Genomic DNA, 16,175 nt, shown 5'->3' with positions numbered 1-16,175 from the left:
TTACTGGGAATTAAAACTCAGACTTCCAGTTTCTGGAATCTGTGCTATTAACAACTATGCTAAGCTAGTGCAAACGCAGAATTTCTGTGGGCACCATGTATCCTCACTATGCTATTGGTAGCTAGTCCATATGGCTTCCTTTAATCCCATTTATTGTTTCTGGTCCTGATTATCAGGAAGTCGCAACTTAATAGTCTCTTGATAAACTTCTCCCTCTTTGTTTTACAGAGAGTCATTTTCAACATTGTTAACTTCAGCAAAACCAAGAGCCTTTATAGAGATGGGATGGCCCCTATGGTGAAATCCACCAGCAGACCAAAATGGTAAGTGACCCACAGAATGGGATCTCCTGGTTGGAGAATCTGACCCAGGGTTCAGATTTATCTGCTGTATGGCTAGGGCTTAGCTTCACTGGCATTAACAGGAGTAAGATGAGTTTCTGGATCGCCATTGCCTAGGCCTTAGGTGTACTGCTCATTGAAAATGTTGGATAGGGAGCATCGTCCCACATTTGAAGTGGCCAGCATTCTGTCAAGAGGGAAGGTACATCTGCTTAGCTGTTAAACTTCCTGTCCTGTTTGCCTTTCATCATGATATCTGCGGAAGCCTAATTTAAGTTACCACTATAATTGTTTGTAGCCTGAGCATAGATGATGTGTGGTAACCTAGTAAGACATTGGGAGCTATAGTTTTGTAGATTTCCTTTGCTTGGCTTGGCTTTTGTTGTGTTTTTATATAGATATTATCTGTTTCTGTGGATGAAAGTTCTGTTTGTCCCATCGATATAGTGAGGGTGAGGAGAGTTTAATATGATTGCCTAATAATAGTAAAAATTATGATCATCATAATGATAATAACTACTCTCACCTGCTGAGAGACCATTCTTTGTCATATACTTTATATTAGTTGTTACTATTCTCATAACAATTTTGCAAGGGAGATTTTAAATATCCTTATGTTATAGTTAAAGAATGTTAAATTAAATGATTTTCTCAAGACCACAGATAGTAAGGAGGGGGGGGACAGTGCTATTTTGATTACCCCACGCTGCCATTCAAGCCAATTAATTTTCTCATCCATCTATTCATTTATTCAGTCAACTAACGCTGATTGAATGCGCCAAAATGAAAGTTTTAAAGATAGAACCAAGTGTTATTCATCTATCACACAGTAGGTGTTAAGTGAATGCTTGTTGAACTGAACTGAATTTGTTATAAGAATTTACATGTAAAATGCCTGCACTTGCTAAGTGCTCAATAAATGTCATCTGTTATTAATAGTATGTAAAACACTATACAAATGAAAGGATTGTTAATATTATTCCAGCTTTGATACCTGTTCAAATTTTAATGACTTGTGAGAAGATTCTTTCCAAATGTCTGTATTTATAGAAAACTAGCAATTCATAAATATTGAATTGTGCTTTTATCTACACATGATACTTGATGATTTTCCATAAATGCTGGGCTGAGAAGCACAGGTTTGTAAAAGTGTAAGCATTTGTTAATGATAATGAAAACTGTTTATTAAAAGATAAAAATATCTTCCTGGGCCTGTTTTTTTTAGCTCTCCTGTATCAAGTCAACTATACTGCTGTTCCTTGATCTCCTTTTGACAGTGGGATCTGGGCCAAGGGATAGTCCTTGCTTTGAGTCTCTCAGCTCAGCTCACTGGATAATAATAGAGCACATCTCTCTGTTAACAGGTGTATCTGTAGAAATGTACTTCAAACCTTGCAAACAAAAGGATGTGACTGTTGATCTGATCATGAGGACCTTCCAAATAGCATCGTACTTCTTTTACCAGGCTCTGTGTTGTGATGTTACACAGCAGCCATCATTACCATTTCTCTTTCCCAACTGCTAAGTTCTGGAGTCTTCTCTTTTTTGTGTGCTTTTGAAAATCCTAAAGCCTAATTATTTCATTTTGTTTTGTTTCTCATGCATTATCATTTGGGTCTTCTCTGTCTGGGCTCTTGACAAGATTTTGAAATATTAATGAGTCCTTTAATTTATATTATAATGCCTTAGAATTAAGTTCCTTCCCCTGTTGAGAGGTTCTTAGCAGCAGCTATGAACAGTCATTGTGCTTCTCTAATGGTCTGAAAAGAGTTTAAAGTTTCAAAACTGAGTTTGTTGTAGTTCATCAAGGCAATAAGGCACATTGTACCTGAGTAAATCAAGTTGTTGGTATTTTTTACTTTGCTGTCCCCAAACCTTGGATGCAAACCTACTCACATTCCTTCATGGTCCCCTTTCCTCAAGCCAGATGTTTAGGTATTTGTTGACTTAACAGGACTTTATTGAGCATCTTAATGTACCATGCACTATTCTAGATATTGGGGATATAGTATGAATATGACAGAAAAGATCTGTTCCCAAAGGGAACTTTCATTTTACAATTTTATTAACTAATCTGTACAGGCCATAGTTGTTATTCTCCTTGGTACTGGCTGCTTCTGAGGATTCTTCCTGCCCCCCTTGGTACATTCAGCCTAGGATTTTCTTCTATTCCTTTGTAGATTACCTGTACCAATACCTATCTTCCAGCATCATAGTCCTGAATGTTTCCAGAGGTGTAGGTAACTGGCTCTCAGAATATTACATTTTACTGGTTCTGAGAAGTCTATCACAATTTAGGATTCTAGACAATGGCCTGACTCAACTGACAAATACCTTACAAATCCCAGGATTAGAATATCTCTTTTGGTGTCTTCCTAATTTCAGCTTCCCTAATACCAAGTCAACCAAAATAAAAGAAGTTTCTGATACTTTCTTGTCTAGGAGCTTTACCTCCTCAATATTTCAGGTAAGCCTTGGAAAAAGTCTTACCTTCTGTCAAATATAAAAAATCCTAAATTTCCTGGATGAAATATGTACCAAATTGGTTAATAAACTTTCTTCACCCTTTCAAGGTGAAAAAGGCACTTTTTTTCACCTCTGTTACAGGGAGTGCGCCTGATGCCAAGCAAAGATGCCTTCAGGCCTTAGTCTGGGTCTGGTAATCAATTAGTTGTGGGAAGTAAATGAGCAAAGGAAGCAACTTACAAGCCATTACATAAATATATGGCCACTCAAGGCTGTTCTGCCTTGAGGAGATAAAGTCAGACTGTCTAACAACAAAATGGAGCAGTTGAAATATTCAGTTTTCTGCCTGTTTTAGTTCACCCTAATTCTGTTTCTGTATTCACCTTCAGAAGGATTTTTGGTTGTTAGACCTCCAGTTTCTGCAACCATAACTCATTAATATTTTTACTGTTGTCCAAGGATGAAATCACTATATGCTAGGCACTGCAGGCAACTGGCCTTATGAGACAGCCAATATCTGTATCCTCACCTATGCTGAAACCGAGCTTAGGATATTGGCACAACTGATAAGTAGTAGCAGCATTAGTCAGAAGCCTCAGGACCCCATGGTCACTGGCCCTCCCATATTCCTTACATGTGGAAGATGGGGTCGGGGAGCACAGAGAAGCAGGGAGTAGCGTTTGAAATAACTTCTCTGTTACTTGTGGCCTGTGGTGGATCTGAAATAACTTTTTTGACTTGTCCCATGGCAGCAAATGGAGGAAATTGGATGAAATCTTTGAGGTGACTTCCATTTAACACAATTTTATTGAGTACCTAACTTTATGTTAGGTTTGGGGGTGATAATATGAATCTGATCTGGATTATATCTTTAAAATTTTATTTTTTAGAGGTTGAAATGAAACCCAAACATAAGTAGGTACAATATAAGGGGCACTGTGCTAAGAACCATTAGGGAGTTCTGTGAAGTGTGTATGGGAGCAGAGAAAAGGAAAAAATGATACTGATAGGGCCTTGGGGAGAAAAGGAGAAGCTTTTTGGGCAGGTGGTATTTCAGCTGTATCTCAAGTTTATGGGACATGAGCAGAAGTAGGAGGAGAATGGCTTTCCACATGGGAGATGGAACATGGTGAGCCATGGTGCCTCTTCTATGAACCTCAACTTCCTCACTGTAAAAAGTGCATAATAATACTTGAGATCACAAGAAATCAATGTGAAATGTGAAATTCATGTATCTTATTAATTCAGTACATTTTCTGACCATTTCTTTTCCCCCTGCTCACTCAAGATGGAGTGGAATAGCATCATTTCTTCTCTTCTTCTTCCTTCTTTCCTCCTTCCCTCCCTCCCTTCTTTCCTTCTTTCCTTCCTTCCTCTTTTCCTCCTGCCTGTCAATAAATCTTTACTGAGTAGTTACAGTGGACCAAAGATTATGCAAAGTTTTAGAGCAAAACAGTGAGAGATATGATTACTTTTTTCATGGAGTTCATAGACTATTGCGCTAGACACTAAATATGTACCTTTAGGAAACTGTGATAACTATTACAACAGGGGAATTCAGCATGCTGTGGAAACTATTCAGCTTGCAAGACCTAGTCGGCTCCAAGGGTAAGAGCCCTTCCTTAGGTGTGTTATTTATGCTGAGAGCTGAAAGAGGAATAGGAATTAGATCATATCAGGTGCGGATATGTGTGAAGTAACAGAATATGTCTGAAGGACAAGAAGATGGGGGAACATTACAGCTTTGATAAGCAAAGGCCAGTGTGATTGGAACATGAAATTCTAAGGAGAAGGTGAGTGGAGGGGTGGGTAGGAGTGAAACCGAGGTAAGCCTTGTAAGCCAAGCTAAGGAGTTGGATAATTCTGAGAACAATGTGAAAAAACTGAAGGTATTAAGCAGGAACAGGATATAATCACATTGGCACTTTAGAAAGATCAGTCTTGTTGAATAGAGAGTATCACGGGGAGGAGGAGGATTGGCTTTTTGCATTACCTGGGGCTAGAGCTGATGATGAATTAGGGTGCTTACAGTAGTGATGAAAACAAGTGGATAGATTTGAGATTAACAAGATGGAATCAACTTAATTTTATGATTGATGAGATGTGGAGGGTAAGAGAAAGGAAGGAGTTCTGGGATACTTCCAGGTTTTCTGTCACAGGCCAAAGAAGGGATGGTGGTGCCTTTCGCTGAAGATATGGACCACAGTATCTGGCAGCCTGGAAGTGTCACTGGGCACAGACAAGAGCCAAGCCTTCCCAAAGCCTGTTCTTACTAAGCAAATGGCCAGGAAAAGGAGCAGCCTGGTAAGATAGAAAACTTTGATACAATAATCGCCTACTCTAGCCAAACACTTTGCTATAAAGTTGCCCTCTTCTACCCTCGCCACCAAAGGAGTGGGGAGCCTAGACTTCCATCTTTGCCGCAACCTCCCATAAGGAGGTGTTAAAGAATAATAAAGAACAGGGACTTTGATTCCTGCTAATCAGTAATGAATCCTTCCCTCCACTCCATGATGTCAGACCAAACGAGGAGTGTGAGCTTCTCCCACCCACTCAGGGATGGGGTCAGTATCAGAGTGCAGGGGACAGGGGAAAGAATAAGTGAACGTGAGGATGGAATAAATAGAAGTTACCCAATATGAACAATAGAGAAAAACAAATAGACTAAAAAGAAAAATGAACAGTATCTCAGGGACCTACGGGATGATGAATCTAACATTCATATCATTAGGATTCCAGAGGAATCCAGAGGAGAAAGAGAGTAGGACTGAAAAATGTGTTTGAAATGGATGAAATCTTCTCAGATTTGGGAAAACACAAAACCCACAGGTTTGAAAGACTGAGTGAAGCCCAAACAGGAGATACTGATGGAAATCCATGCCAAGAAATATCATAGTCAAACTTGTGAAAACTAAGGACAAAGAAAGAATCTTTAAAGCAGTGAGAGGAAAACACCTTACTTATAGGGGAAAAAAATTAAATACAACAGCTTTTACATCAGAAACTTTGGAGGCCAGTGGGAAGTGGCACAATGCTTTTCAAATGCTGAAAGAACTGTCAACCCAGAAGCCATATCCAGCAAAAATATACTTCAAAAGTCAAGACATTCTAGATAAAGGAAAAGCTAAGAGCATTTTTCAACAGCAGACTTACTCTAAAAGAGTGGGTAAAGAAGGTTCTTAAAATAGAAAAGAAATGATAAAACAAGGACTCTTGGAGTATCAGAAAGGAAGAAACAACAGAAAGAGTAAAAATGTGGGTAAATAAAATTTCCTTTTTCTTATTGTTTCCTAAACTATGTTTGATATGGAAGCAGTAATTATAATATTGTCTGGTATGATCTTTCATGTAAGCAGAGGAAGTATTGAACACCATTATCTTATAGGTGGAGAATTAAAGGGACTTACAAGGAAGTAGAGTTTCTACACTTTGCTCAAACTGGTAAATGTTACCAGTAGATTGTAAAAAGTATGTGTGTATGGGGAGAGGGGCGGAAGATGGCGGCGTGAGTACAGCAGCGGAAATCTCCTCCCAAAACAACATATATCTATGAAAATATAACAAAGACAACCCTTCCTAGAATAAAGATCAGAGGACACAGGACAATATCCAGACCACATCCACACCTGAGAGAACCCAGCGCCTCGCGAAGGGGGTAAGATACAAGCCCCGGCCCCGCGGGAGCCGAGCGCCCCTCCCCCCAGCTCCCGGCGGGAGAAGAATAGGCAGAGCGGGAGGGAGACGGAGCACAGGACTGCCGAACACCCAGCCCCAGCCATCCGGGCCAGAGTGCAGGGCGCTTGATACTAGGAACACAGGGCAGCAAGAACAGTGAGCAGGCACTGGAGGCTGGGCGACAGAGGACATAAGAAAAGCGCGCGACCATTTTTTTTTTTTTTGCTTTTTTGCTGTTTTGTTTTGGCGAGTGCTTTTTGGAAATCTTAAAGGGACAGGGACCCCAATACTAGGGAAACAGGGCAGAAAGACCGGTGAGCAGAGGCCTGAGGCTGGCACCGGAGAATAAAGAAAAACGAACAACCACCTTTTTTTTTTTAAAAAAAGAAAAATTTTTTTTTTTTTAATTAAAAAAATTTTTTTTCTTGTTTTTTTTTTTTATGGTCGTTGTTTTGTTTTGGCGGGTGCTTTTTGGAAGTCTTAAAGGGGCAGGGCGGGTCACTTAAATCCAGAGGTAGGGAATCCGGGATCTCTGGGCACTCTAACCCCTGGGCTGCAGGGAGCAGGGAGGCCCCTTACGGAGATAAATAGCCTCCCAGCAGCTCCTGCTCCAACGTGACTCCACCATTTTGGAGTAGCTGCCCGAGCCAGGCCACGCCCACAGCAACAGCGGAGATTAACTCCATAGCAGCCGGGAAGGAAGCAGAAACCCTGTCTGCGCGCACCTGCCCAGCACAAGCCACTAGAGGCCGCTGTTCTCCCAGAAGAGGAGGGCCACAAACCAACAAGAAAGGAAGTCCTTCCAGCCGTCACTCGTCCCAGTTCTGCAGACTATTCCTATCACCATGAAAAGGCAAAGCTACAGGCAGACAAAGATCACAGAGACAACACCAGAGAAGGAGACAGACCTAACCAGTCTTCCTGACAAAGAATTCAAAATAAGAATCATAAACATGCTGACAGAGATGCAGAGAAATACGCAAGAAAAATGGGATGAAATCCGGAAAGAGATCACAGATGCCAGAAAGGAGATCGCAGAAATGAAACAAACTCTGGAAGGGTTTATAAGCAGAATGGATAGAATGCAAGAGGCCATTGATGGAATTGAAATCAGAGAACAGGAACGCATAGAAGCTGACATAGAGAGAGACAAAAGGATCTCCAGGAATGAAACAATATTAAGAGAACTGTGTGACCAATCTAAAAGGAACAATATCCGTATTATAGGGGTCCCAGAAGAAGAAGAGAGAGGAAAAGAGATGGAAAGTATCTTAGAAGAAATAATTGCTGAAAACTTCCCCACACTGGGGGAGGAAGTAATCGAACAGACCACGGAAATACACAGAACCCCCAACAGAAAGGATCCAAGAAGGGCAACACCAAGACACATAATAATTAAAATGGCAAAGATTAAGGACAAGGAAAGAGTGTTAAAGGCAGCTAGAGAGAAAAAGGTCACCTATAAAGGGAAACCCATCAGGCTAACGTCAGATTTCTCAACAGAAACCCTACAGGCCAGAAGAGAATGGCATGATATATTTAATACAATGAAACAGAAGGGCCTTGAACCAAGGATACTGTATCCAGCACGACTATCATTCAAATATGACGGTGGGATTAAACAATTCCCAGACAAACAAAAGCTGAGGGAATTTGCTTTCCACAAACCACCTCTACAGAATATCTTACAGGGACTGCTCTAGATGGGAGCACTCCTAGAAGGAGCACAGCACAAAACACCCAACATATGAAGAATCAAGGAGGAGGAACAAGAAGGGAGAGAAGAAAAGAATCTCCAGACAGTGTATATAACAGCTCAATAAGCGAGCTAAGTTAGGCAGTAAGATACTAAAGAGGCTAACCTTGAACCTTTGGTAACCACGAATTTAAAGCCTGCAATGGCAATAAGTACATATCTTTCAATAGTCACCCTAAATGTTAATGGGTTGAATGCACCAATCAAAAGACACAGAGTAACAGAATGGATAAAAAAGCAAGACCCATCTATATGCTGCTTACAAGAAACTCACCTCAAACCCAAAGACATGTACAGACTAAAAGTCAAGGGATGGAAAAACATATTTCAAGCAAACAACAGTGAGAAGAAAGCAGGGGTTGCAGTACTAATATCAGACAAAATAGACTTCAAAACAAAGAAAGTAACAAGAGATAAAGAAGGACACTACATAATGATAAAGGGCTCAGTCAAACAAGAGGATATAACCATGCTAAATATATATGCACCCAACACAGGAGGACCAGCATATGTGAAACAAATACTAACAGAACTAAAGGGGGATATAGACTGCAATGCATTCATTCTAGGAGACTTCAACACACCACTCACCCCAAAGGATAGATCCACTGGGCAGAAAATAAGTAAGGACACGGAAGCACTGAACAACACAGTAGAGCAGATGGACCTAATAGACATCTATAGAACTCTACATCCAAAAGCATCGGGATATACATTCTTCTCAAGTGCACATGGAACATTCTCCAGAATAGACCACATACTAGGCCACAAAAAGAGCCTCAGAAAATTCCAAAAAATTGAAATCCTACCAACCAACTTTTCAGACCACAAAGGCATAAAACTAGAAATAAACTGTACAAAGAAAGCAAAGAGGCTCACAAACACATGGAGGCTTAACAACACGCTCCTAAATAATCAATGGATCAATGACCAAATCAAAATGGAGATCCAGCAATATATGGAAACAAATGACAACAACAACACTAAGCCCCAACTTCTGTGGGACACAGCAAAAGCAGTCTTAAGAGGAAAGTATATAGCAATCCAAGCATATTTAAAAAAGGAAGAGCAATCCCAAATGAATGGTCTAATGTCACAATTATCGAAATTGGAAAAAGAAGAACAGATGAGGCCTAAGGTCAGCAGAAGGAGGGACATAATAAAGATCAGAGAAGAAATAAATAAAATTGAGAAGAATAAAACAATAGCAAAAATCAATGAAACCAAGAGCTGGTTCTTCGAGAAAATAAACAAAATAGATAAGCCTCTAGCCAGACTTATTAAGAAGAAAAGAGAGTCAACACAAATCAACAGTATCAGAAACGAGAAAGGAAAAATCACGACGGACCCCACGGAAATGCAAAGAATTATTGGAGAATACTATGAAAACCTATATGCTAACAAGCTGGGAAACCTAGGAGAAATGGACAACTTCCTAGAAAAATATAACCTTCCAAGATTGACCCAGGAAGAAACAGAAAATCTAAACAGACCAATTACCAGCAACGAAATTGAAGCGGTAATCAAAAAACTACCAAAGAACAAAACCCCCGGGCCACATGGATTTACCTCGGAATTTTATCAGACATACAGGGAAGACATAATACCCATTCTCCTTAAAGTTTTCCAGAAAATAGAGGAGGAGGGGATACTCCCAAACTCATTCTATGAAGCTAACATCACCCTAATACCAAAACCAGGCAAAGACACCACCAAAAAAGAAAACTACAGACCAATATCCCTGATGAACGTAGATGCAAAAATACTCAACAAAATATTAGCAAACCGAATTCAAAAATACATCAAAAGGATCATACACCATGACCAAGTGGGATTCATCCCAGGGATGCAAGGATGGTACAACATTCGAAAGTCCATCAACATCATCCACCACATCAACAAAAAGAAAGACAAAAACCACATGATCATCTCCATAGATGCTGAAAAAGCATTTGACAAAGTTCAACATCCATTCATGTTAAAAACTCTCAGCAAAATGGGAATAGAGGGCAAGTACCTCAACATAATAAAGGCCATCTATGATAAACCCACAGCCAACATTATATTGAACAGCGAGAAGCTGAAAGCATTTCCGCTGAGATCGGGAACTAGACAGGGATGCCCACTCTCTCCACTGTTATTTAACATAGTACTGGAGGTCCTAGCCACGGCAATCAGACAAAATAAAGAGATACAAGGAATCCAGATTGGTAAAGAAGAAGTTAAACTGTCACTATTTGCAGATGACATGATACTGTACATAAAAAACCCTAAAGACTCCACCCCAAAACTACTAGAACTGATATCGGAATACAGCAAAGTTGCAGGATACAAAATCAACACACAGAAATCTGTGGCTTTCCTATATACTAACAATGAACCAACAGAAAGAGAAATCAGGAAAACAACTCGATTCACAATTGCATCAAAAAAAATAAAATACCTAGGAATAAACCTAACCAAAGAAGTGAAAGACTTATACTCTGAAAACTACAAGTCACTCTTAAGAGAAATTAAAGGGGACACTAACAGATGGAAACTCATCCCATGCTCGTGGCTAGGAAGAATTAATATCGTCAAAATGGCCATCCTGCCCAAAGCAATATACAGATTTGATGCAATCCCTATGAAACTACCAGCAACATTCTTCAATGAACTGGAACAAATAATTCAAAAATTCATATGGAAACACAAAAGACCCCGAATAGCCAAAGCAATCCTGAGAAAGAAGAATAAAGTAGGGGGGATCTCACTCCCCAACTTCAAGCTCTACTATAAAGCCATAGTAATCAAGACAATTTGGTACTGGCACAAGAGCAGAGCCACAGACCAATGGAACAGACTAGAGAATCCAGACATTAACCCAGACATATATGGTCAATTAATATTTGATAAAGGAGCCATGGACATACAATGGCGAAATGACAGTCTCTTCAACAGGTGGTGCTGGCAAAACTGGACAGCTACATGTAGGAGAATGAAACTGGACCATTGTCTAACCCCATATACAAAAGTAAACTCAAAATGGATCAAAGACCTGAATGTAAGCCATGAAACCATTAAACTCTTGGAAGAAAACATAGGCACAAACCTCTTAGACATAAACATGAGTGACCTCTTCTTGAACATATCTCCCCGGGCAAGGAAAACAACAGCAAAAATGAGTAAGTGGGACTATATTAAGCTGAAAAGCTTCTGTACAGCAAAAGACACCATCAATAGAACAAGAAGGATCCCTACAGTATGGGAGAATATATTTGAAAATGACACATCCGATAAAGGCTTGACGTCCAGAATATATAAGGAGCTCACACGCCTCAACAAACAAAAAACAAATAACCCAATTAAAAAATGGGCAGAGGAACTGAACAGACAGTTCTCCAAAAAAGAAATACAGATGGCCAACAGACACATGAAAAGATGCTCCACATCGCTAATTATCAGAGAAATGCAAATTAAAACTACAATGAGGTATCACCTCACACCAGTAAGGATGGCTGCCATCCAAAAGACAAACAACAACAAATGTTGGCGTGGCTGTGGAGAAAGGGGAACCCTCCTACACTGCTGGTGGGAATGTAAGTTAGTTCAACCATTGTGGAAAGCAGTATGGAGGTACATCAAAATGCTCAAAACAGACTTACCATTTGACCCAGGAATTCCACTCCTAGGAATTTACCCTAAGAACGCAGCAATCAAGTTTGAGAAAGACAGATGCACCCCTATGTTTATTGCAGCACTATTTACAATAGCCAAGAATTGGAAGCAACCTAAATGTCCATCAATAGATGAATGGATAAAGAAGATGTGGTACATATACACAATGGAATACTACTCAGCCATAAGAAAAGGACAAATCCAATCATTTGCAGCAACATGGATGGAGCTGGAGGGTATTATGCTCAGTGAAACAAGCCAAGCGGAGAAAGAGAAATACCAAATGATTTCACTTATCTGTGGAATATAAGAACAAAGGAAAAACTGAAGGAACAAAACAGCAGCAGAATCACAGAACTCAAGAATGGACTAACAGGTACCAAAGGGAAAGGTACTGGGGAGGATGGGTGGGTAGGGAGGGATAAGGGGGGGAGAAGTAGGGGGGTATTAAGATTAACATACATGGGGGGGTAGGAGAAAAGGGAGGGCTGTACAACACAGAGAAGGCAAGTAGTGATTCTACAACATTTTGCTATGCTGATGGACAGTGACTGTAAAGGGGTTTATAGGGGAGACCTGGTATAGGGGAGAGCCTAGTAAACATAATATTCGTCATGTAAGTGTAGATTAGTGATACCAAAAACAAAGCAAAAAAAAGAAAAAAAAGGGCAGTTCCTGTGTGGTAACCTCCAACGAGTTCTACACAAGGGTATAAAGGGCATATAAAAGTGTAGGCAAAGGGTCTGTTTGTGTTTATACAGAGGATCAAAGCCTAATTGGGCTACCCCGAAAATGAACTAAGATACGATATGAAAAAGAACTTCCAACATCTGCACTCTCTGGAAGACTCATGCCAGAAGATGATCATCAAAAAACCCCAACAAAGATCTACGCACTGCTACAGCTGTAGATGCACTCATCCCACCAGTTCCTGGACTTGCCATGGGAATGAGGAAGGAGATATCTAAGCTGGCCTGTGCATACAGTAAAACAACAAAATTGGACTGGATCTATCCTGTTGGAACTCAACCAAGAATTTGGAGAAGTGCAAATTGTAGCGCTCCCAAGTCTTACAACTACAAACTATTTACTGTTAAAAGAACATATGGCATGTGAACAATCCCCAGGAATGGGTTGTTTTAATTTGTCTGATTTCTCTCAGACTGTTCAAGTTCAGTTGGACAATATCCACCATATCATAGATTTCACAAATCATTCACAAATGCCTAAGGTGCCTAACTGGTTTTCTTGGTTTCACTGCAGATGGCTGGTAATTACAGATATGCTTTGGTTATGTAACTATACTCCTATTATGTTAATGTGTGTGTGCAATTTAAGTAGTAGCTTAAAACCTGTACATGCTGAAGTTACTCTACAAGAAGATATATCAAAGAAATAATCAATCTTCCCATGTTTTCTTCCGCCTGCTACTTCTATAGCTTTTCTTCTTCCTTCCTAATTACAACCCTTAAATAGAATTCGTGCCTCATATCAAATTTACCGAGTATCATAATTCTTCCAAGTGGTAAAGATACCTCAAGACAAATGCTGGGCATAGAAGCCACAGGGCATAAATATGCAAAGAAGTAAAAAGCTAACTTTTTCAAACAATAAGGCTTCTCTCTCACTTACCAACTTCACATTTCCCTGTATGGCCCCAGAAGATGACTGGTTAGCCAGAGACGGGTAAGATTCCTCAAGGGAGGAACAACCTAAGACAGGCACAGTCGCAGGGGGGCCATCAGGTGAGAAATTGGGGATCAACAGAGGTGAGGCTTAGAACCTCACCCCCCCATTGTGAGAGAAATGTTCTGCATACGTGGATGTTTTATTGCCCTGGTCTAGCTTGGATTAACACATAGTCTACAGGCACACACCTGATCATCTACATTTGCTCTCTTACAACACTAAACTATGTTTTCTACCTTTATCTTGTATCTACCTACCACTTCAGCATTTTATTAAAAATAATAATAATAAAGAGAGAAAAGTGGTATCCACATATAAATCAAGTATAAAAACCAAATGAGTATTCATATTTGAACTGACTGTTTAGAGTTCATAATGCATGAGCAAAACCGAAAGTTTCTGTGATGACTGCCCTTGTACTGTTCACTATGTAACTTATTCATTATGTAAGAATTTGTTCTACATGTAAAAACTTGTTTGTTATGCCTCAGAAGATTGGAGACTGACAAAAATTAGGCTTGGGGTGGATTAATGATTGTGCATTGAGCATTGACTCCCCTATACAGAATTTTATTGTCGTTAACAACCATTTGATCAATAAATATGAGAGATGCCCTCACAAAAAAAAAAAAAAGGACAGACTTCCAATGGTAAAATAAATTAGTAACCGGGATGTAATGTATAGCATAAGGAATATAGTCAAGATATTGTAACAGCCTGGTAGGGTGATAGCTGGAACCTAGAATTATGTATATAAATGTTCTACCACTGTGTTGTACACTTGAAACTCATGTAATGTAATACTGTGTGTCAACTACCCTTCAATAAAAAATAATTATTAAAAAAAAAAAAAAAAGTATGTGTGTATGATATGATGAGATGGTAAGGTAGAGGGGGCTGGATGTGGCCATTAAGGGGTAGCAGCTGGGGGATCTTTGGGGTGATGAGATAGTTCTGTATCTTGATTGTGGTAGTGGTTACGTGTGATAAAATGTCATAGAGCTATACACACACTTTGTACCAATGTACATTTCCTGGTTTTGTTATTGTACTATAGTTATGAAGATGCAACCTTTGAGGGAAACTGAGTGAAGCATACACAAGAGTTCTTTATATTATTTTTGCAAATCCATGAGAATCTACAATTATCTCAGAATTAAAGTTTAAACCCATGTTACTTAATTCCTTCTCTTACAAAGAAAGCCCCAAAAGCACAAGAATATTTTAAAGAATGTCAAAAAGTACAGAAGGACTGAAGCTTCCCAGAGATTGAATGAAGCCAGAGATGTAACAAAAGGAAAAACTCTAAAAAATATATTCTGGAATGGATAATGTGGCCTGAGGAAGTGTGAAACTATAAAATAGGGCCATGGGTAGGAGTCCCATGGACTTGATTCCATGTTCCATCTCTGGATCTTCTACTAGTTCATGGAATGAACCAGGAGTAAGTCGTTTAATCTCTCTGTGCCATCATTTCCTTACACAGGGCACAGCAAGAATGACCACTCTAGATGATTTTAACACTATGCTGCCTGGAGAGTTCTTGTATAGGGCAAGGTGAAAACCCATCAAACATGCAGGCCTTTCTTTCTTACTCCCACCAGAGCAAATGTGTTCAGGTCTGTCTTGCTTGTCAGTGATCTGAATCAAATTTTATTAAAAAAAAATAGATACACTGATACCACTCCCCTTTCTGTAAAATAGGGATCATAAACCCATGGTCTTTGAAATGGGCAAACAGAAGCCAGAAGATACGTGACTTGCTAGAAATCATACAACAAGTTAAGTGCATAATAGAGCTTGGAGCCCACATGGGACTGACTCACAGGCCCATCACTTTCATCAGTGTGCCACACTGCCTCCTTTGGGTTTTATTCCAGGAAAAGGGGCTGACGTGTGACAGCTTGGTACAGGGAGCAAGCACTAGCCTTGGGTTTGCACAATCAAACCTGAATTCAAGTCTCAGCCCCTGCTTTTAGGCAGCAGCAATAATAGCGACCATTAATTAACCCCAAATAATATTGACAGTGTGCTAACGTGCTTCTTGAATTCTAGTTCTCAACAGCAGACAAGCAGGGCATGAGTGCGGAGACCTGGGGTTGGTACTGACATCCTGAAAGGAAAGAGTCTAAGTGATCATCTAGCCGAAAGCACTCATTTTTGCACAAGAAGAAACTAAGGACCAGAGAAGTATTTGTGTAAATACTCCCAAGTTCTCTGCAAGAATGACATTTCAATCCATTCTCTCTTTGGCCACCGTATGAAGCAATCTGTACACCACTTCACTGTTATGAAATGATTGCATCACGATATCCTCACAATAGCTCTAGAGGCAGGAAAGTCAGAGATTGTCACCTTCAGGTGAGGTGATATATACACTCAATATACAGGTGATATATTTGATATATACATAGTATATATATAAAAAATATGAGTCATATCACTTTTACCCATCTTTTTAAAATGGATATAATGTACCCTATCCTTCTGACTTCTCAGGGTATTGAGATCAGTAGAAATGGTGGGAATAAGACAGAGGCATTTGGAAGGGTAGGTTATGACCAGTAGTCAAATTCTTATTAAGCTATGGG

The 16,175-nt window shown here is 39.7% G+C and overlaps 1 protein-coding gene across 2 annotated transcripts in view; it reads left to right on the top strand.

Annotated features, from left to right (window-relative positions):
- Positions 1-16,175, top strand: part of AGBL4 (AGBL carboxypeptidase 4) — a 1,371,246-nt gene that overhangs the window by 734,929 nt on the left and 620,142 nt on the right. For both annotated transcript variants that reach the window (XM_057500192.1, XM_036892951.2), the window contains exon 4: positions 229-323. In XM_057500192.1, the coding sequence (XP_057356175.1) occupies positions 229-323 (95 nt within the window). The remainder of the gene's footprint in view (positions 1-228; positions 324-16,175) is intronic.

The sequence above is a fragment of the Manis pentadactyla genome, chromosome 4 (genome assembly GCF_030020395.1).
Source record: "Manis pentadactyla isolate mManPen7 chromosome 4, mManPen7.hap1, whole genome shotgun sequence".
Lineage (NCBI taxonomy): Eukaryota > Metazoa > Chordata > Mammalia > Pholidota > Manidae > Manis > Manis pentadactyla.
The sequence above is the reverse complement of the archived record's forward strand: the minus strand, read 5'-3'. Positions and strand labels throughout refer to the sequence as shown.